Here is a 23441-nt window from a genome sequence, read left to right on the forward strand (position 1 = left end):
AATAACTAATTCAACTCTCTGGCCTTGCAGGCTCAAGGAACAGTCAACTACTGCGGGTTAAAAATTTCTCAGCCATTGTCCAGATCAAGAGCATAATTATAATCTAAAACACATACAGCAAGAACCGAATCCCTGTCAACTTTTTGCTGCCTCTGGCCGCAACAACTAATTTACTTTCCTCGAACTATTACTTTACATATTTGCTGGTGGTAATGTTTCCTTTTGGGAATTTATACAATGTTAATAACGTTTTACGCTTTCTGACCAGGCGATGTTGAGACTGCTAGATACAAATTGTATACCATTACGGATAATCTTAAGAGGAACTCGAGAGTTCTATTGACTTACCAATCGTGCACTTTACCAAGTAATTGCGGGTGTGAAATTGACCGAAGGGTAAAGGCGCTAGAGATTAATATCGGAAGAAAGTTACTGATGGCAGGTAGTAAAAGGTTTATGAACTTGTACTGGATTAATGTGGGAAATTTTTCCTATACCTGCTTTCAAAACTGTGCAATTTTTATATGGAATCAAGGCTCAATTTGCTGGTTTTGTGCTGATTTTGTTGCATACCTTTTGATATTGATTCTTTGGTTTTAGTATTATCAATAACAGTCCTTAGTGTCTCGGCTGTATTGCAAGAAAATTAAGGTTTGTTTAACACTTGTTAAAACTAATGAGCTTACTAACGTTGATGTGTTCATTAACTTGTACCAGCAGCTAAAGTGTTATTTCAATGGGGAAAAAATTGCAAAAAACAGGCGATTATTCTAATGGCATCAATTTTCCTATTAAACAACGCGAAATTAGCTAGAAAAAATAAACTAGAATTATTATAATATTAACCGCTTCTTAAGGTAATGAAGCAAGTTCGCTGCAATGACATGACACAACTAGATTACATAACGGGGCTTTTTGCAATGCATTAATTACTTTGCGTATATGAAATATGGGTTTTACATTGCCAGTAATTGACCATTTGTCTTCATAGCCTAGCCAAAGTCAATCCATGCATGTGGATTTTGTTTCATACGTTACTTGCAAGTAATTAATGTGAAGTTTGCAAACGTGCACTAATTACTGTGCCTTGTTGACTTTGAATGGAAATAATACATCATGAGTAGCGAAAATGCTTTGAAAAATACCCCCTGTATACCAACAATTTTCTTTTAATTCAATAGTAGTAAAAAGCATTTGGAACATTCGATTTCGAAAGTGGAAAGTTGCGAATGAAAGCTATGTTTTGCTAATTATTATAAGAACAAATGTATTTTATTGTTGCACAGTCTTTGTTCTGTGATTAATATTTGCTAGTATTTAATTTTTGAGAGAAGGAAGTGGGTATGAAAACATTGGATAAAATTCAATCAAACAAGCCTTTTGTTATGAAGTGTAAGGTATTTTATATATATAGCTTATATAATCTTGAATATTACTTATAATTAAACGGTTTCGGCAATTACGCCATCACCAGGGCCGGTAAAAAAAACAAACTAACTGTTGGTACCCTGGGGAATATCAAGCAGATGCAAAAGGCATAAAAAGGGGGCAAAATGACTCGTCCAAACACAAGCAAACCAACAGCAAACAAAACATGAGGCAACATTTAAAAATGGTCAACAAAAACTTAATAAAAAACTAGAAAATTAATTTAACTGGTGAACATTCACAGTCAGGTAGCTGTGATACAGATTGAACATTAGGGGCTTTGGCACAAAATTTATTTTTGCAAAATACTGATGTAATTCTTGTGTACTTTAAAACTACTATGATACAAGCTTATTAGAATCAACTTCAAAAAACCTAAGTCGTCACAAACAAACAAATAAAAGTGCTACAACTAGAAAGAAATAACATTCCGATACAGAATGATAGGCAATAATTGGCAGTCATACTAGACGGCTTTTTGTGAATTAACAAATGTCTGAAAGATCTAATAAAATTAAATTAAACGTAATTGCAGGGCAGTAGAATGAAATTAATGAGCGCAATGAAATGGCGAACTAAAAAGTTAAAGAACAAAAGATAAAACGATTGAAAGTAAAAGGCAATTGAGAGTAACTGAAGTAAAGTTAAGTGATGACTCTTTAAAAGTATATATAATTCTTGCTGATATTGCGGTTTACTTATTCTGGCAACGTTGTGATTATTAAACATATTTAATTTTGTCCACCAGCCAAACCACCTCTATTTCCCGAAGAAAGTTGACGGATGATACATAAATTATTAAATTCAAGGTTGCAAATTTCTTCGGATAGTCCTTGATCTGTTGATATAATTAATAAAATATGTTAATGGCAGTGCTTTTGAGCAGCTGTTTAAGCTGAAACGATTCGAAACGACCCGCTAATAATAAGTGAAGGTTTGGTTCCTTCCCCACAAGCTTCAGGCTATGAAACAGCCTCTGATTGATTTCGGTTATTTACGAGACATATTTCTTAACTGGAGCATTTGATAATTTCTAGTATATAAAAAGTTGCAGTTAGAAATGCCTCACAAAATAAAAATTCCGATAAAACTGTCTATTTACTGGTGTAACTGGTTTGTGAAAGAGTTAAATTTTGGCAGTTTTTTTATTGAAATCTAGAACGAGCACTTTAAGCAGCAAGTTCACGGTAGAGTAGAATTCAAAGAACAATGTTATTAGGCACTAGCACGATTACATGGTCGGCTATTCACTGGTGAGTTATGATCCCAGGATATGCTTCCGAATTTGTTGCATGGACTTTTGCAATTTAGGTTCCATGGTTATTTATTGGGTTTGTAGACATTATTCGGCGTATTTGTAAATCATCCTCGCCACGCAATAGCCATTTGGAATGGGGAAATTAAGCGACTACTAATATTCTTCCTGTATTGTCACGATGTCACTATTAAAGCCAGAACCAAAGAAATTTTCACTTGTTAGCTAATGACTGTTAAGGAGTTGTTTTCAGTGAGATGTAAGAAGACACCATAATACCGACCAATTTCCAGCTGTTTTCCGACCGTTATAAACATGCAAATATCTTTTTATTGAACTTCCTGATAATCTGGTTTAAGCTCGGTTTTTACTAGATGGAATCTGATTTCCCTACGTAACATAGAATCTACTTATGGGCATTGCACTATCTTGTCGAATCTATGTTAAGTATTGGCCGCGTAAAAGTATGCACTAATTAATTTAATTCGCCGGTATGCTTTTACGGATTAGAATTTGTTCAGTGTCGGAGTTTTGCCAATAGAAATCCTCATGATTATATTTAGGTAATGATTTAAGCTTCTCTAGTATGGCTAACAATGTTTCCGGTTCTGTGCCGGTTGGTAAATATAATTTCCTTTGCATCGTATGCAGCATTTTCCCCAGGGTTTGAATAGCGTTGTCGTCATCATTTTTCAAAGACCCTAAGGACTAAATTATAGAACTTTCAGCACCAAAATCTGTAAATTATCGTTACGCTCCTACATATATATGGCGAATTTTCTGTTGCGATTAGCTTAGCAACGAGGCTTTCCTAAGCATTCGATACACCAATTATTATATAAACTTTGCAGGCCTACATATAGTAGTAAATTGCATTTATCAGCCTACATTCCAATATATGTAAAATTCATTTGATGATATTTTCGTAGCGACTAATTAACGAAACTGAGTTTCCCTATTGGAGTTACTTTTCGATGAAAATCAGGAGCAAATAAGCAACAGCAGGTTTCCACACTTTCAAGTCAGGATCCTAATTTGAAAGCAAAAATTAGTCCCGAAAATCAGGGGAATTAACCGACCAAATGATGAACTGGCGGTGACAATGATTGTACCGGAAATTCTATTTACTAGGTGAACTGAAACTTTGAGTACGAAAACAATTCGACGGCCTTGAAGGACGTGTAACGTGCCACTTTGATTTCACTTTCCACATGTCACACTCTGAATGAGATCATAAAAATCCGTTAAAGAGTTGGTTTACCAACTGGTGGAGCTGTTCAGCATCGTCTTTTTGGTTCAATGCACTAGTGGGCTAATTGAGCTTGGGAACCGATAAACTGTAAAAACCTGAGCTCGTTTCGGATCAATCATCATCACAAAAATCAGTGAAAACTCCACTTTATAGACCCAGAATTTAGCGTTCATAAAGCGAAAATTCTAAATCTATAATTAGAAGCCGTCCTGTAGTTTCAGTAGAGCAACAGATGTAGTTAAAAGCACGTAAACCTAATCGAATCACGTAAAAAAGTTCCAACTAAACAACCTGTTCTAATTGAGCAACTTAACAATACAGCAAACATTGCGAGATTTTTTTGGGTGGACCAAAAGTTGCCCAACAACCTTGCACATTTCATCTAAGGAATTGGGCATTAGTTAACAATCAGAAATTCTGCGTTGGCCAATTATTTTTCAAGAATTGATATAAACCTTTCCAAATTGACTAGTAGGACAGAGAAATAGAGCGTGCCTCGAAACGTTGCCCAATTGATTGAATCGATTGATTATTAAGTGGTATATTGGCCGTATTAAGCTGCATTTACACGACCATTCACAGTTATGAATGCTGAAAATCTACAAATTCCACAACAACCAACCAAACCATGCAAAGGTAATGCTAATATTTGCAAGTCTTTTTCTGTAATTGTCACAGTCAATTTGTCCGCTTGTTTTCCCCTAGTTTTCTACCAGTGCATGCTTTCGGTTTAAACAACTTATTTAAGAAAAAAAGTCCGTTGTATAACTACTAACCCAGTTTCAGGAACTAGATTTGCAGTCTCTTGATAAATCTAATGCGAATCGAATGCCCAATCAATTGCCTTGGCTATTTGTACAAGCGGCCGTTGTACGTTGAAAGTGAATTTATTTGCTCGATCTCTTGTGTGTTTCAACAAACCTCAGAGTACCGTTAGAATTCCGCTCTTCTACAGCTGCAAATTTCCGAATTGTGTTTTGGAAGGTGACAACAAAAAATAAAATTTGAACTCTTTCGAGAATCTACTTTCTTCTATGAAAGCCGACAATGGTGTTTCCATATTTTCTCGAAGTCCAAAAAATCATTTTTGGGCAGAAAATTATAGAAAATTTTGAAAACGCGTTGCATGATGAGAACAAATTGAAAGTTTTTAAGCCTGAAAATCTAATTTTATTCCAATCAGTACCAAATAGGAAAATGCGAAATCCCGATTGAAAAAAATTGCAAACTGTTGTGTGGCCAAAACGAAAACTGTAAGGTTCCAGAAACCCGACTTTCCCCTATATAAAACAGCGAATTAAAGATTTCGCTGGTGTGTATTTTGGTATCTCTTTTCGGGAGGTCGAAAAGCTCGTTTTGCGCGGAAAAATAGCACAAAACTGCGTACAAAATTGAATCGAACAGCTTACTTTTATTCTTAAAGTGCAGGAAAGAGGCGATTGACAATTTTTCTAAATGTCGTGAAATTAATATTTAATGTAAAAATGCAAAAACCCTTCGAAGAAAATGAGCTGATTAGATGATGGAAATGCTAGAAAATGATTGCGAGGTAGGCACATTTCGAAACAGTGTTGCTCAGTGCCTGATGATGGTAATGGAACGAAACTTCAGGCTGCAAATTGTCGACTTTCCTTCAGAAAATGCAGCAATGCTTAGATTGATAACAAATTTAAATATCCAAAAATTAATTTCTGGAACTGTTTCTGTTTCTATAACCTGCTATTGAAAACCGATTAAAAAATGAATTTTGCAATTTAAAATTTGCAAGAAATCTTTTGAAAATGCCACATTTTAGAAATGTGTTACAAAGTGTTTGATAATAAAAGAAATGTGAAGCTCTTAGGGTTTAGAAAACAGAATTTCCTCCATAAAATGCAATGCAATTTCTATATTTCTAAGGGTTAACCTGTTCACCACGAATGCAAAAAAAATGATTAAATATAAGAATCTATTGCCGAGTATTTGATGATGGCAAAAAAGCGGAACTTTAAGTTTTCAGACAACCAACTTTGCTTCTATAGAGAACAACTATGTAGAAATTTGTCTAGCTTTTCTGATTAAAAAACATAATTCTTGAACCTAAACGTTAAAAAAATCGCGTCGATGGCGACCAAATGAAGACAAAATGAATCTAGAATATATAATCGAAACAGTCAGGGCTTTCGACAACCGAAAACGTTTTCAAGTTCTGAATATGACAGGCACCGAAGACAAATAAACTTTAAACATTCAGAAAATCGAGTTATTGGTCTATAAAAGACAACAATGTGGAATTAGTCGCACTTCTCCATATCCTGAATCACTTTCTGAACAAAAAATTGCAAGATAATGTTTGAAATATGCAAATAGATTTAAAATGGGTTGCAAACGGATGGCATTTTTTTAAATTAAGATATATTTCACAGAGTGTCGGTTTAAAGAAGCGATAATCCAGTTTTAATTATGGCAAAAAACGAAGACCACGAAACATTGAAAAAGTCGACTTCAAAATCAWCAAAAAGTCCAATAAGCTATCATCGAGTGTAGTCGGAAGAGCCGCAGATTAAAAGATCAGAACTGCAAWTRAGGAAMTKTTACACGCKWRTTTTCTTTCGAAMKTTGAGGAAATGTTWYASKCRAGTTTATATRATGAGTGATATTTTGGGATTAATGGAAATATTTMCATTGACTCACAGCCAGTTCACCTGTATTAAAGTAGAAAGCTAAAAGCCATTAAATTTATTTGGGTTTTGGTCGAAAACAAGTCATCGAAAGCCTACATGATCATCCAGCTAGTTCAAGATTTAGGTGAGGTAACTGGTACCGGTTTACTTGAAAGTTACGATGACTAAGTATTTGGTAATTGAGGAAATTATTTCATATTTTYCTAAGCAAGATGTCATAACAAAAGTAACGGCGACAATTATGTTAGCAATACCGAAAGGCATGAAATATGGACCGGCGTGACAGCTTATAATAGCCSATAAGCCAGTACCCTTTCATTAAAGAGTACCTACGCTTTTTCAAAAGCGGAATCGTAAATTTCAAATAACATGATACTGGCAATAGACCGAAATGCAACAGTTCTAGCCGTCTGCTGAAGGTTATAATAAACAAATCTGAATGGCGTGGTGTACCAATGCAAGACCGATTCTTGCCAAAGAATTCATAATTGCTGCAAATTGTTTTTATTACGCTGGAAATTGTTTTCCGATGCATCAATTCCACATTGGCGTCAGATGGAGAATTATTAGAATGTAACCATTCATCATTCATGCGGGCTATATCATATGTAAAACGCATGCAGAGCTTTGAAAAACTTTCACTTGTTCGGCATGTGCTACGAAGAAAATTGCAGAGAAAATCGCCGTGGTTTAGAACACGCATTAGGTCGATTTCAATGTATTGTCTAAGGCCGTTTTCATTCAACTAGCCAATGCAGTTTTTTTTCAATTCAATTTTGCATTAGAGAAATCATTAATGTCGTAAGTAAGCGGATGTATGACTGAATGTTTCGCTCTGTTCTGAGGACGATAAATTTAAAAGGTGAGGAAGTAATAAATTATAAATTAGGTAGAGAAATCGATTGCGAAGCAAACTAGGTACTTGAAACGAAGCTTTATTAAGCCGACTTATGAGGTACAGAATATTTTTAAGCAGGCATTAAAATAATACAGTATGAAATTTAAAGGCAAATAAGGAAGCTAGAAAAGCATGAAAGTCTTGGAATTAGAGAAGCTTTACGTTTACCAAAATTCTTTAAAAGAACATGAGTTCTTTTTATTGCTCATTCAGCTTACAAAATGCATTTGCCCGACTCGTCTAGAATGTCTTCTCTTTAAACTAATTTAACAACTTATTCATCATCAAACTCGGACAGATTTCCAAATGCAAAAACACCCACTGGACATTTAAGTGGGTTTGGACTTATTACTTAAATTTATCCTCTAAATAATTCAAATTTTTTGCTGTCATTTTTAGGCTAATCGATATGGAAGAAAATGTTCCAAGTTTACTTTTAAACATTCATATTTTCATCAGTAGCAGCGCAAATTATTAAAATCTCAATGTTCACGAATTTCTATCCGAAAATCAATTTCCTTAGAGTTAGCGACTATTAAAAATAATTATCGGTTCTTTCTCTTTGGATACATTTTAATTCACTTTTAATTTAACCAACGCTAATTTAAATGTGTTTGTGACTTGTGAACGTTTCTAGCATTCTCCGACCATTCGCATATAAAAAAGAACATGGAATCTAAAAAGGCATGAAAATATCGAAACTTTGACGAGATCATTAGCACTGTGAAACCGTAAGAAAATCCGGGGATCTCAATGTCATTGCCATTTTTAATTCGACTTATTCATTAAGGCTTTGATGTTGTGAATCAATTAATGACCTTAACAAAAAAACTGCCAACAGTGTCTTAATCCCTAATTATTATTTATTTAGAAAATATCAAAAACAAATTTACGATTTCCATACAAAACTATTTAGTAACGACTCGGGGACGAAGCCCATCTATTAGGAAACCAAGCATTGCTTTATTTTGAAAATTTACTAATTCTCCACCATCAAAAACAATCGTCTCTTAAAAATTTTGATTAAAAATTGGCGGTTAAGTGATAAGTATGATTGATGGATATTCCAAAAAGTTTCACGTTGAGCACTGAATCCACATAGAATGTGGTCGAGCACTTTGATCACTTTGAAGGGCACATCCAGTATATCCGGAGGCTCAAATCCAAAAAGCGTTGATCACCAAACACTCACCTTTCTTAGCTCCGGGTGACGCTGGGTTTCGAGCTCCTGAACCAACCCTTACTCCATTAACAGGCACTAGATTCACAGCTAAAAGAGCGACGAGCGCTATCGAAAAACGACGAAGCGACCACATTTCCTCAGTCTACGAACCCGCTCTTTCGTAGTTAAAACGGCCAGTCTTTTACACTGCTGGCCCAATTTTTACGCGCCTCAACTACCGCGACCGGAGAATGTTGCCCGGACTTATAAAACCTTGCATTTCCACCACTATTTTGCACTTATCTCTGTTGGTTGTGCGAAAGTACGCCATCTGGTTTATGGTCAAACAACAGTTTTGGTTGTGACCGGCAAGGTCGCAGCCAAAGACGTAGATGGAGGGTTCATCCGGAATCTACATCTGAGAAGCTCCCCGGTCACGCCAACTTGCCAATTCCTCTTGGTTCCTTGGTTTGCCATGCCTGTTGAATACTTAGAAAGCCCTTCTGCAAAGAGAAAGACGTTCTCTAAATTTTGATACAATTGTTTTCTTCTTCATAATACGGCTAATTTTCACAGCATCAGCACTTTTAAACCTCTTAAGTGGCAATTGTCTTCGATACTAAGTCGCAGTTTACTTTAAGACAAATTAATTCATCAACTTTTGGTTCATCTTTCAACAGCTGAAGATTTTGAAGATTTTTTTGCTTCGAATTAACAACAGATTACTTTGCACGGTATGAAATGATCTGGAAGTATTTTGATAGGAAGGAAGGCGAGTTATCGAAATTATAAAAAGACTCAAATGCTTGTTTGCTAGAACTCATTCAGAAAGCTGAGAAATAGATTTTACCGATAAGAGAACTCCAAAAAATTCTCAAGAAGAATAATAATTATTAGAAATATTAACCTAGAATATCTAATATATGAATGAAATACCTTGAGAAACTCAGCAAAAATTTCGGACCATGTATTGGAGTATCTTATATTATAATCTTATATTATAATATACATATTCATAAGTTCGTTCTGTGTGGTTGAGATGGATTTACTATTTAATTAAATTTGTTTTAAATTCAGCTCTAAATGATGGTGGAAAGAGTAAAAGCTTTTACAATTGATTCTTAATTTCCGTTCAATTAAAATTAATGAAAGAAATTGTAAATCAAGGCAAATGTTAACAATCTGAATAATTTACCAGCAACTGTTTAACACAACAGTCGTTCTATGGCGGATTTGGAATGTGTTGGATGGGAAAGTGGAAGTAGATGTAAAAAATTGGCCAGATGGATGTTTTTCCGAAAACTGAACGAAAAACTGAAAATTTAGCAAAAACTCCTAATTTTATTAAGGCTGTTAAATGTTAACAACCCTTGAATTCGGTTTGATAAAAAAAACACCTTGAGCAATCACCCTAACCGAAATACACAGATTGTGACGCAGATCTGATTATTTATGAAGACAAATTTCGCAAATATCAGGTTTCAAATTTCAAAATCTTGCCCCAAAAGTTCCAATAAATATTAAAACCTTTAAAAAGGAAATCTTATGAAGATTTTAACAGTCTAGCCTATGATTTTATACCATAAATTAAAACTATTAAATTATATAAAATTTGTGTAATTATGGAAAAGATTAAGCTAATTTAAGCTAATTTAACTATTTAAAAAATTATTGTAGATAAGCTATAGTAGGTACTTTCCCAATGTTTGATAGCAGCCAACGGTTTCGATATTAAGCTTTTTTGGATACATTTACAGCCTGTTATTAAAGTAATGTTACGTTTGCTTTAGGTAATTTTAGAGATATACGAATATATGCTCAAATACAAACGAAATGTATAAATACGAAAATCTTTGCTAATGAGAACTTTGTCGAATGAATGGTAAATATTGAACAATAGACACTTCATTATAATCAAAAATTTCCATTTTGGATTAGCGCCAATTTACGTTCACCGAATTACTATAAAAATACAGAGTTTCTTCCTATTGCTCCCTTTTTTTGGTTTCAAAAAATGTTTTACCGAATCATCTAAAATACCCTTCTCTTCCTCTTTGATGCAAACTTGAGCAATTTTTTAAAATCAAGAACTGCCACTGGATATTTATCAGCAAATTGCAAATATTCACTGTGTTCTTTACCAAAAGTTATTTTCTCTAGAGTTAGCCACAATTAAATATATTTATTCATCCTTTCTCTTTGAATACATTTTAATTTCCTGTTAATTAGGCTGCGTTAATTTAAATTTGTTGCTGGCTTTGGAATTAATTTGTGAACGCTTCCAGTATCCTCAGACCATTCGAAATAATAAAGCTTCAGTTTTCAAAAAATTCAGTGTTCGATTTACAAATGAAACAATTGTAATACTCAAATCAAGCAAGAAATTGATTGACAAATTTTGAACCGAAGAAATTTAATTTAGTTACGGAGAGTGAAAAGGAGGGAGTCACGTACGCACTTTTCGTAATTTGAACTGCATGTTTTATCGACCAAAAATTGGAATGACTGTAAATTACATCAGCGGATATGTTGAATGCACTAACATTTAAAAGCGAAGTAAATTGGTGGCTTTGATTAAAAATGGGTAAAAATTTTGTTTATTGTCGTACTTTAATGTGTTTCTTTTCCCACTGTAAAGTCTAGACGATCATATTCAAACGGATTCAATGTTACGGCAAAGGCGGCCAATTACTTTTTGTCCAAATATTTATAAGACTTTTCAATTATGATCGAAAGCACCTTCAACTTTTAATATACTGGGTCTCACCCAGCCCTAAGGCACCGGCTCACTATGACTATTAGTTTTACCTTAATGTCCTGGTACGGTTTTTCAACCAGGCTTTTTTGACGTAAGGACAGGCGGAAATAAAATGCTCAGTATATCATTAACCGAGGAATTGCCGCACATTTTCGGCAACGAAAATTTGGTTCAAGGATGTTGAATAATCAATCTTAATTAATTAATCTATTTAATTGTCAGCATTTATTTCTTTTGTTTGAGGATATTTTGAGAGTGACCGAAAAATCACTTTTCTTTGAAGTTAAACAGAGTCTAGCTGGTAATTGTTACTTTTATTTGTGCAGAATCTGATCTAAATACTTTCCTAATGTCCTTGGCCAGTACAACATAGTGACTGGCCAAAGATAATAATTATTGTTGTTAAACATTATTTATTATGCAAATTAAGTAAAATGGAAATAGATCTAACTTAAACTGTTATATATCTAAGTTTGAGTTATTTCAACAATTATTAGACTTTGTATGTATATTATGTTAATATTCGACGTTCGTGCATGCGAAATGAACGGCAATCATAAAGCGACAAATAGATTATATATTATTGATCTATTGCCATTGAAAGCATGCAGTTTTTCAAGTTTCATAAATATTTTCCTCACGACAAATTATCTGAGCTAGAAGAGTTGTGTTACCGTTAAGTAAATGGCTTTGCTACTCTTGAACTAGCCATAGTTCAGTGTCTTAAGGCGACTGAAAAAATATGGTATTCTGAATAATATTATAATAATTTATTGCCAAATTGAAACAAGAATCTAACGCAACGTATTTTATTTAAGGCGCTTGTTTTACGGCAAAGTCGACCCAATTTGCCTATCGAAACTAGATCACCATATATAAAAGTCCGCGGTCTTCGAAGAGAACACAAAGTGACAGACGTTAACAACACCTAAAAAACCAACTGGAATGTGAAATTTTATTCTAAATGTAGCCGTAAGCTTTGAGCTAATTTTCACTTTTTATCATAACGCACTGGCTGACTAGTTAGCATTTAATAAAGGTTTTGATGAATTAGTATTAAATTATGCAATATCTACTTAATAACAATTTTCAACTAGTATGTCGCTTGGTTATTTAATAAACACCTTAATTGTAATTTATTATGTGCCATTAAACAGTATGAACATAGTTTTCAGTTTATGAACATTACCGACAATTATACAATAAAGCCTGCGTTTTCAGCAACCAAATGAACGAGTGAACGTTTCTAAAACTAGACAAGTGTTGCTAAAATATACAATAAATAATTATTTCCTATTGAATCACTTAAACATTTTTAAATTATAATGAGCCCTTTACACAACCGGCTTATTTCAGCGGTGATTTACGCAATTTTTAATAGTTAAAAAGATAAATTTCCTTAAGGCTTTGTATATTAATAAATGTTTTGAAAAAGGAACATTTATGCGCTCTAGAGTAAATCGGTTTTCTTTGCTTTTATTTTCCACAAAATTCACTAATGTATACTTCCTTCAAACTTTGGTAAGAAGCACTTCAAATTTTCTTTATTGGATGTCACTCACTCATTGTGTTACAACCAACTCAATTTTATCCACGTTTTTTTTCCACCCTCCCTCACGCATTCTCGATATTATTATTTACATATTGTTTCATGTTAGTTCTTTTTGGCCCGCCTCTGCATAAACCCATACTTCCTACAAAGATTTTATTTTATAACGATGAATACCGATTTTATATTATTACTTCTCAGTTCGATAACTTCGCTGTTGCTTGCAAATGTTCAAATAAACAACAATATAGCGAATTATTTGACTTTAGTTTTAATCAGTCAGTCAGTAATAAAGTACGAGAGAAATTTCCTTCATTAGCCATATGCCTGATGATCAACAATTCATGACTATTCCGCAGTTGTAAAATCACAGGAATTGCAATTTGAGCCTGTGTAATCACAATTTTTTACCGGTTTTTGCAGATGCTAATTTCCTGCAAGTAATAGGTCAAACATGACAAAATATCCCATCAACCGCACCAACAAATTAAATTGGTTTTTTAATATTGCATCTTTTTATGATTGAAATTAGATTTAGAAATAGGCGCTGCAAAAGTGAAAATTCGCTCATTAGCCATATGACTGTTTATGAATAAAAGCGCTAATTGTGCGATCATTTCTTCATTAAAAGTTATTTTCTCCACCGATTAGCCAAAATGAATATTAATATTGAATTTGGAAACATTTCCTTTTTTACCTTCATTTAAACGCAGCTATAATAAGCAAACATAATAAGCTGTTTAGCTAGCGAAGATAATTATATTACATACACGTTTAAGTAATTGGCTCATAGTAGGAAATAGGTAATAAGACTTTTTAATAGCTACATAATCGCGTTTGGTATTACATATTTTTAAAATTTACTGCCATCTAATGATTCTTTAGTTTTTCAGTTCAATTAAATTATTTAATTCAGTAATGGGGGCATTTTCAAGCGTTATATTCTACTTAACATGGCTATTAGACAACATATTAGATACCCTTTTACCAAGCCGAATTTTTCAAGCAAATGTTGATTTAATGCATGAATAAATCTTTTACACAAGCTATTTTAGGCAATTTCACAAATTTTAGATACATTTCATTAAACCGACAAGCTAAGGTATAAATAGGCGTTTCGTATTGCGAACATGCACACAGCTTGAATTTGGGCAACTGTTAACTTTCGTTTTTGTATGTTGTTATTAAATTAATTTAGATACGTAAAGCGTAAAATGTGTAAGTTTTTGGTTGTCTATTAGGAGTGTCGAAACTAGACGTTTGCTTTGAAGCATACTTAAAAGTTTTCAAAACTCGTCTGCTTTTTATCAAAAAATATCTAAGTTAACCGAGTTCTCTTGGAATCTCAGATGTAGATCTCTTATGCTAAAATTACCGAAAACCACTTGAATTAGAACTTAATGCCTGGTTAGGCCAGGCTTTCACCTTTTTACCATTCTGCATTCTTCAAAATGCTGAAATTAATGATGCATTCCATTCAATTTCTTTGAAACAATCGAACTCCCAAGTGGGTAATTAAATTAATTAAATGCTGTAGAATCCCAGAAACTGATGATCTTTTCACTAAGCATCTGTTAATGGCAATGAACTTGAATAGACTTTGGTATTCACTCGTTTCACGTTTGAAGATTTCGGCATTGAACTGGTTCCGACAAATTCAAAAACAATCGAAATGAGGAGAAAGAAAGCGAATTTTGATACAATGCGAAGCTTGTTCACATGGAAATATCTGATTATGGATTTTCTCTTAACTTGGTTTGGTTGGGGGCTTACTTGTTTACACATTTTAGCAAACCACTCACTTTATACAATCGTCAATTTTCAATAACGTCGGAATAAAGAAAAACTGACCTTAGCAGTTGAAGAGTAATGAGGAAATTTTGGTACATGCTTTCCCACAAGTTTACTGCTTTGAATTATTAGAATGATTTTGCAGTCCTGCTGAAAGATTCTTATTTGAATTTGAATTGAATTTAAAAATTCAAAAAGTCACTAAAAATTACTTTTCCTATTGCGGTCCTAGTCTAAGAACGAACTTAAATTAATGTGATAGCAAAACTACTGTGTATTTTTATAACATACATTTAATAATCGCAAGTCGACCGAAAATTTACAAAAAAAACTTGCAATCAACAATCAATAATCTGTTCGAACATTTTTCGATTTCAGTTATTTTTCTTTAACAGTTTTAACTTCTGTAAATCTTAATACGGTCAGCAAAGACTCTAGAATCAATACGACTTGTTTCTACATCTACTCAAACTGTTGTTTTATCTTCAATGACGTATCGCCACTGTTAAAATAATATTTAAACATTGAGTAGAGTCGTTGGGCTGATAATTTTTAAATGCGTAAATTCCGGGAACAGTGCGCTCTTGCAGGTGATAACCATTCAGACTTGAGAGGCTTTGGACCAAAAAGGCGCTTCGTCCTTAGTCAAGGGGCGTGTTGGTTTAGCTCACATTGAGTTGTAAGAAAGAAAACAATTTACACACTGATAACACTAACTAATTTGGCGATAGTTCGCCCCACTAGACTGTTATTAAATACTTGTTACTAAATAATAAAAAAATCACTTGCACACAACGCGTAGGCAAATATTTCCTGGGGAAAAAGAGAAGTATCTAGAGGCACTATAAGAATCATATGTTGATTATAAAGTTCTCTCCTTCTGCAAAAGAACATTTTCCTTGCTGAGCTTGCCGGATCAGAACTAGGTGGTTTAAAACTGTCCCTAGAACTGCTTCCTTATCACATAGCGAAGAACCTATAAACTATGAAAAAACCCATACTCAAACCTCGTACGCATTGGATCGCATGGAAGTCTCACATTCCTCTCGGATAAGTTAAAAATAAATTAATGGATGTGCTTGTTTTTGCAATCATTTTCATCTGTCCAGATATAAATAAAAGGTTTATAATTTACGGCCGCTTATTGAATTAAATAAAAACATCTATATTCCATTAAACATGGTCTTGTTAAATTTCATTGTAGTATATTAATGTATTCAAAGCTGTCAGTGATAGTGATTATTTACATGCTGGTGTATGTAAATCTGTGCGTGAAATCTGCATACCTGGGCTTCTTCTGGGTGGACGTGCGAACGGAATAATTATGGATTAAAACTGTAAAGAATTCTAGAAGAAAAACAAGACAGTAAAGAAAATTATCGAGGGATTTACAGCTTGGGAAAGGTTGTAAAGGACATAAATTTAAATTTGATTGAAAAAAATGAAATGTGTTTATTTCTAGTAGGCACGTACTTAATAGGCGTTTTACTTTCATTGTAATTTATGATGCAAATGCACCTTTTCTTAATAACACCATTTGAGTGCGCTACGCACGCATAAACTGAAAGTAAATTAAATAATGCATATTGCATACTAGTTGTCTCTCATATAGCCGGTCTTATTTTACGCATTTTAAACTATTATTTTCCAATCTAACTATTGTGCGTGTGACCTACAATGTTCGACTAACAACATTTTATTGAAATTGCAAGAAACGCACTTATCTTTAATAAAATCGCGCAGTATTCCTGTTTCCTTACAAAGCCTACAATTAAGCTCTTATCGCTTTACCTTGATACAATCAACCAATCAAAAATACAATCCAGAGAATTCAAAATTAATTATCTCTTTAGCTAACTAAATAAAATTTATTGTTCTTCTTGGTTCAGCAACCAAACAGAAAATAAGAGAGCATTAATCGCTGCAAATTGATTAACCACTGCTCACATATTTTCATTCTCAAGCATTTATTTCCATATCCGTTTTACATTCACTTATCAAATATATTTGAAAAACTAATTTCTAATTACTATTATACAGTAGTTTCATTGGATAATCTAAAGCAACTGGACAGCTTTCGCTACTATTAGCTCTTTGAAATTTCCTTAATTGTCCGTGAACAGAATGCTGAAAAACTAATCGGAAGCAATGCTTTCCTTTTGCCAATGATACACTAGAAGTATTTTAAATGAATAATTACATGAGTGGGTTGAACGATGTAGTAGTGATAGTGGTAATAGTGAAGTTTTTCAAGCTAAATAATGGAAAATATATTGGATTATTATATGGTATAATAATAAAACTAACTGTGTATAAATGGACTTTCAGAGGATTAAGTTAAAAGAAATTTGCATGTTAATGAAGCTCGAAAGCTTCAAACAGATCCACTCTTATTTTACTGTTATTTGAGTTCTATTATTCATACCTAAATAAAAGATAAAGTTGCAAAAGCAGAAGTAATCTTGCACTGGACTGAAGAGAACTCAGTTCGCAGTTTCAGCAAATCCCGAAAAATTTCACCAGTTTCAAACAATGACCGCGAAAGCCCAACTCTTTCGATCAAAGTATTCTTGTAATTTTTTTAAGCAACCTCCTTCTAATTATTATCAAAATATCATGGTTTAATTACATAAAACCATTACCTAACATTGCAGCGTTTTAGATGCTTCAATGGTTTTACTTTTAATTTGAGCAGGCCAAATAAAAAAAACAGGTATAACTTACAATAAAACTGGTTGCTTCGCTGATGAAACACACTGCCGCATAGCTGATTAAGACGTTTTTAGATTGCGTACGTTAGATTTAATCGAATATATTAACTATAGGTTAAATGGGAATAAGTTGGACTGTTTTTAGGCTTGTTTTGCACCTCAAGTTTTCCAGTAAAAAAAACTCAAAGAAAATCGGGATGAATTATTTGATGAGAACATTTACAGTAGGCTTTGGAGGTGAATCTTTTTCTMGAAAAGATYTACTGAGACTTCGYGTGTGGACTGAGACTTTGCAAGAATCATGTTAACTTATTTTTTGCTTCAACGAAAATTTGTTCAGAAAATAAAGTCACTRAATTAAAAATGACGCAAATCATATCTTCAGAAATTGGTATGGTAGCTARGAAATCACTAGTAAAAGCTGCGAAATAACACGCTACCTGCTGATAGAATGCCGGAAATCTCCGAAAAACTCCCGATTTCCCTAGTTGTAGGCTCCRAACTAACACWTACTMTATTACTTTAGGTCAGACTAATCRCTCCATGGGTATTTCTCGTTGCAAAAAATGCTTTTTCATAAAAGCTGATTATTAGCTACYCAGTGGCCAACTGATACTAAAAACTAAAAAGTTGATATTTATGAGTTTTATTTATAAATACTTGAKTGKGAATCAAAAGTATGTATGAATACTGAKGAGTTTAACAACAAAATAAAATAATTGATATTYTACCACAAAAAATCACGTTCTTCAGATTTTAATCGATTTTTYCTAAAAAATCMTAGTTCGTGKTAGGAAAAGGAAATAATCTAGTTTGAGCCAGCCTTTACTTATCCATTAAMCAGTTCGAAGACGCTTTATTTGSGGTTAGATTTCAGTTCAGCGGATTAAAATGCATAATAAYATTGTTTGCGCAAAAAAATMAATTTGCAATAAAGCTGTAATTGATTTTATAGCATAAAATGTAAAATACYCCATTTAAKGACTTTACCGGCCGTGSAAATTATTTTTGGATCCTACTTATATTTTTCCTTATTYCATATTAGGTCAATTATATTCGCCCCAAATTTCATCCRAATCAGTWGGCCCAATCTTGAGATATTAGGTTTAAAAACAAAAAAATTGTCTCACACTGTGCATCGGTAGTCCAATGATTCAAACATTTTAACTATTATTTTAACGACTTTGCATGCACCTTTACCGTCATAAGACTTTTAAACAGCTTCTTGAAAATTTCCAAAGAAAATTCCCTTAATCATTTTACAGCACTAAATTTTGCTTAATGGGTTTAGGGTTTGGGAGGTGAAATATTTGAACTGAAACTATCCTTCCCCATTAGCATTTCGTTTTGTATAGTCAGCTTTTTATACTGGTGTCAATTTTRTACGTCTGCTAAGGTTACTGCTAAATAAGCTTAAAGTATAATATATAAAYAGCGTTCCTTGAGTTCTTTCCGTCAAATTGTAAACCTTTCAACAACACAGTCACAGTAATRTTGAAGAGATTTTRAAACGGAGCTTGGGTTTGAATTTTGAATCGCAAAYATCACRTTCAAAAGGCCGTTCATCGAAATTAATTTTTTCTATGATCACATAAAGCGCTTTTGTTACAAATCTCGCAAATAAAGCGATTTACGTTTGAATGCGTATCCAGATAAATCTTCAATTTATCTGCTTCTTTGAAGTTGAAATTGCAAACGCCATATTCCAAGACGATTTTAGTCAGGATATTGAAGACTCAGCTCAGAGGCCCACCAGTCATTTAATAGCTTTCAATTAATGCAGGAAGTATTTATTTTGCCAACTTTTTGGTTTGCTTTTAATATTTCAACACTAATTGCCCCTAAATGTGCATGTTAAAAGAAAATTAAAGACTCTTAATTCACTTTGAACTTATTTCGAAGTTTACAAGCTCACTGTATAAGAAATGCGTGTAAATCTATGTTTGTWAAGTTACCTTAATCTATGTAGATGGAAGCGACTTGAATAATAATCTGAGCTTTGCTGGCAGGCTCATGAGAAGGTAGACGGTAGAGAAACTTTAAAGTGTTCGAAAGAATGCAAATTTTTATTCATATTTTGCAATGTAATAGAAATAGTAATTTATTGTTGGCACATGGTCTTGGCGCATAAAAGCAGGCACGCCCTTTATGATAATATTGTGCGTCTAGTGTCAAAGGTGTGGTCAAACGCTAACACAAATTTAATCGGCAAATTGCACCATTTCTAAACACTTAGGTATGAGAAAATAGATGAAGAAGCTATTACGTTTCGAGAAATGTTGTTCCCTAAATAAGTTGCGTGTTTTTGCCGCTGGAACACTCAGTATATTCAAGAGAATTTCCCACGATGTGATCAAAATACATATTTTTATGTAATAACGGCTGTAACATTGCTCTGGTTCTGCCTCACACATGTACCAGATGCCGTCGGAAAGTTCAACCTTCTACCAAGTGGACGCATTCTATCAGAAGTAACCTTGCTAGAGGTAGATTGTTAAGTAAGTTCCGATTGATATCTAGGGGGCACCTACGTGACCTGAACAGTTATCGCAGCCAGAGAAAAATAATTGGAAGTGTGCAAGTCTCGAGCTGCGTAACAATCATACCAGGACACACCGACTTGAACCGAAAAACCCAATCAAAATGGTTCGATATTGAACATTGGTGAAAGGCGGTGGGTGATTTGATATCTCGCTTCTGGCGACTAAGAGCTAACTAGTCACCATTCTCCAAATACCTCGAGTTTGTCGGCGTTCACTTAGACGTAGACAAGGACACAGTACTTTGGGGAACCCAATTGGTTCTGCTGCTTAATTGTTATTTTGCAGATACTGTTTGGCCTGCTATCTACGATCGCCATGCAGGTGAACCATTCATTTATCTGTACAGTTTAATTTTTCCCTCATTCTTGCTGAGTTAATTCCCAGGATGTTGCTTAGCAGAGCAAATTCCAAAAGTTACCTGCTGTTGGGAAAACGCTAACTTCTCGTCAAAACCAAAGGTGTTTCACTTATTTTTATTAGAACTAAGGCATTAAACTAATTTAAATTATCGTCTGAGATATATAGAAATGTTCAGCTTTTTTTAAAACCGCATATTTGTTTAGGTGTTATATGCTATACATAATATGTTAATTAAAATTTGGGCATACTTAATTGTTTGTTAAAAAAATTAGCAGATGCTTCCAAATTAATGCATTTATTAAAATAAAACTCAAGTCAAAACTTAAGATACATTAGGAGCTGAGCTAGTTGCCAGTGAGGCGTTGTACGAAAACAACTGATTGCTGTCGGGATCGGATAAGACTTAACTAATGAAGGAAATTATGCGAAAATTATGGGAAATGGTGGAAACGCTCAGTGTGTTGGTCGGTTATTTCCCACCGCTTGCCGATCCTTGCCTGGATGCATTTTCACGTATCCATCCTCCTCTTAGGGTCAAGGTTCGAAAGTATTATGATGATGATGATGAGTATTACCAGTCAGGAAAATAAATCAAAATACTCGATAGTAATAAGTATAAATCCAATTCTTGGTTGGTTTTTATCTGATAGATAAGACCGCCGTTAATCACATTTTGTTCCAACGACAAGAAAATTGTTTGATAACAATGGTTCCTTGAGATGATGGAATCGTTTCTTTCCCCCGCCTTTCTGCGACAGGCGTCCACCGCCTTAGGGGTGGCTTCAGTCTTCGGATGCCATTTTCACCATTATAACAGAAATGGTGTTTGTTTAAGACTTTGAGACTCCATATTGATGCCAGCTTTTCGAATATGAAAAATTAATTATTTAATTACTTAAGGTTATAAATTAGAAGTTTAGTATGCGGGTATTTGCTTTAATTCAGTTCTTGTTTGTAGTATAAACTGGAAAAATGTCAACGTGAGAGAATAAAAATTAAACGAATAATAATTAAATGAGCGGACATTATAAGCATTAATTATATTAATAATATAAATATATAATTATTTATATTATTATCGAAAGGGTGTCGGAATATTGCGACAATAGTTTGAGTGCGATGTCCGGGTTTATAACATTGTTTAACTAATGAAAGAAAGTGCGAAAAACCGTTTTTTACGCAGAACTTTTGAACCGTTGAGGCTATTGAAAAAAAGTTTAACACTTGTTTTCAAGTATTGAAAATACCTATATTGTAAGGCAAACTCAATTAAAATCCATTTATTTGTTTATTAAAAAAACGAAAAAAGCCGCAGATTTTAGCCTTTTTTGTGAAATTTTCTATTAATGTAATTTTGCTTCAAAAAATCGTTCTATAACTTTATTTGAAGGTCTTTGTACACTTTAAAAGTGGTGCAAATTTTAGCTTAAATATTCATAACGTTTTGTTCATTCCTATTATTAAAAACAGGCTCGTTCCAGATTCTAAATAAGTTTTTGTTGAGACGTCGGAGCGACTTGTCTGAGGGTCTATTTTACTCGTAAAGAGTTATACTATAACTTATAATAAACGAAAATCTGATTAATGAACGGTAAATTGTTTAAAAATTAAGTGGAAAATCAGGAAAATATATTTTTGGCAAAATAAAATTTGTTTTCCTTTTGATTAAAAATATAGCGCACACTATATTAACGAATAATGTGTAAAATATTGATATTTACTAGATATTTGTGCCTTAAAAGTAGTATAATCTAGACATATAAGACTTGCTCTGTTCGTTCGCATTAAAATAGCTTAAAGTGCTAATTAAGCTTTGCCAAAAGGAACCATATTCATATATAGATGTCTATACAATAACGTGCTTTCATCATCATCATTATAATCAAACTTTCTTCGAATTTATCTAATGTTATGATGAATGGAGTGTCTTCATTATGAAGAAATGAAAATCAATCAAGGTTCTCTTATGGGCTTTCCAATAAATTAGAATTTTGTTAAAATTGTAATACTTTTGTTTGACGACTTTCTCCAGAGTTTAGTTTAGCCAGGTTTTCGATAAAAAATTTTTGCTTTTTTAAAATCCATATCCAATCCAATCCGGCCAATCCAATCCGGCTGATTTTGAATGCTGAAAAGTCTGTTACTGAAAGCTTTTAAAATAAGAAAACGCTAGAAAAAAAAATGGTAAGATTTTAGAACAAATACTTTTGCTTCAACACTAATGTCCGCCTTGTCCAATTAATATTTAAAAAAGCTGTTTATAACGTAGGTTTACTTCTGATGATCATAAATATTTATTTCATTATGAGGTTTCTAAAGGAAAATGTTTGCAGTTTCTATTTTTTATTCATCATTTAATGTGGTTACAGTGTTTTCAAAAATATAATTTCTAGCACATAATCATAAACTAAAAAAAATATTCCTGAATTATTTTTTCGTCCTTTGTATTTCAATAGTACAACACATTTTCCCCAAAATCAAATTTAATAAAAACCGACCTTCACTTGCAGCAAATCAGAAACATGTTCTCTTAGTCCTAATAAACTACTTCATTCCGGATACATTCAGCAGATTAACCCAAGAGTCAGGTCAAGGAGCAATTTACATTTTGCAACAGTTTAATAGAACCAGGAGCGGAACACAAGTTAAATTACACTGGCTAAGAGTTGATAACCATCTAACGTCTACGGCCATCGAAAATAAAAACTATTGAGCATTTAATGAGGCAAAAGTTCGAAATTTCAACTAATAAAGATAGGCAACTGTTCAAGTTTAAAGAGAAATCCTTTGGTTTGTAACAGTATAAAGAAACGTAAAATACAAGAAATTACAAGTTGAAAGTGATTCAATTTTCGGATAATACCAATTATATCAATTAAGCGTGTATTAAAAAAGATCAATTAGAATTCCAAAAATTAATTACACTAAATGAGGTTTTTCAAATACATGAGCGCTGATTAGCTTGGGTTAGTTTGAGGTAATTAATTTGCGTAGCTTTTGAGCTTCCGCAAGCTGAGAAACTTGGATAATAATGGGTTATTAAAATTTGATATATTATGACCAGTGTCACG

At 33.3% G+C, this 23441-nt stretch overlaps 1 protein-coding gene across 1 annotated transcript in view; it reads right to left on the minus strand.

Annotated features, from left to right (window-relative positions):
* LOC109533620 (laccase-5) overlaps window positions 1-8964 on the minus strand; it is a 33483-nt gene extending 24519 nt beyond the window's left edge. Inside the window, exon 1 of the mRNA XM_019898988.2 lies at window positions 8689-8964. Coding sequence (XP_019754547.1) covers window positions 8689-8812 — 124 coding nt within the window. The 5' untranslated portion in view covers window positions 8813-8964. The remainder of the gene's footprint in view (window positions 1-8688) is intronic.
* Window positions 8965-23441: the final 14477 nt, after the last annotated feature.

The sequence above is a fragment of the Dendroctonus ponderosae genome, unplaced genomic scaffold (genome assembly GCF_020466585.1).
Source record: "Dendroctonus ponderosae isolate FM_Combo_2020 unplaced genomic scaffold, Dpon_F_20191213v2 Dpon_F_20191213_5, whole genome shotgun sequence".
NCBI lineage: Eukaryota > Metazoa > Arthropoda > Insecta > Coleoptera > Curculionidae > Dendroctonus > Dendroctonus ponderosae.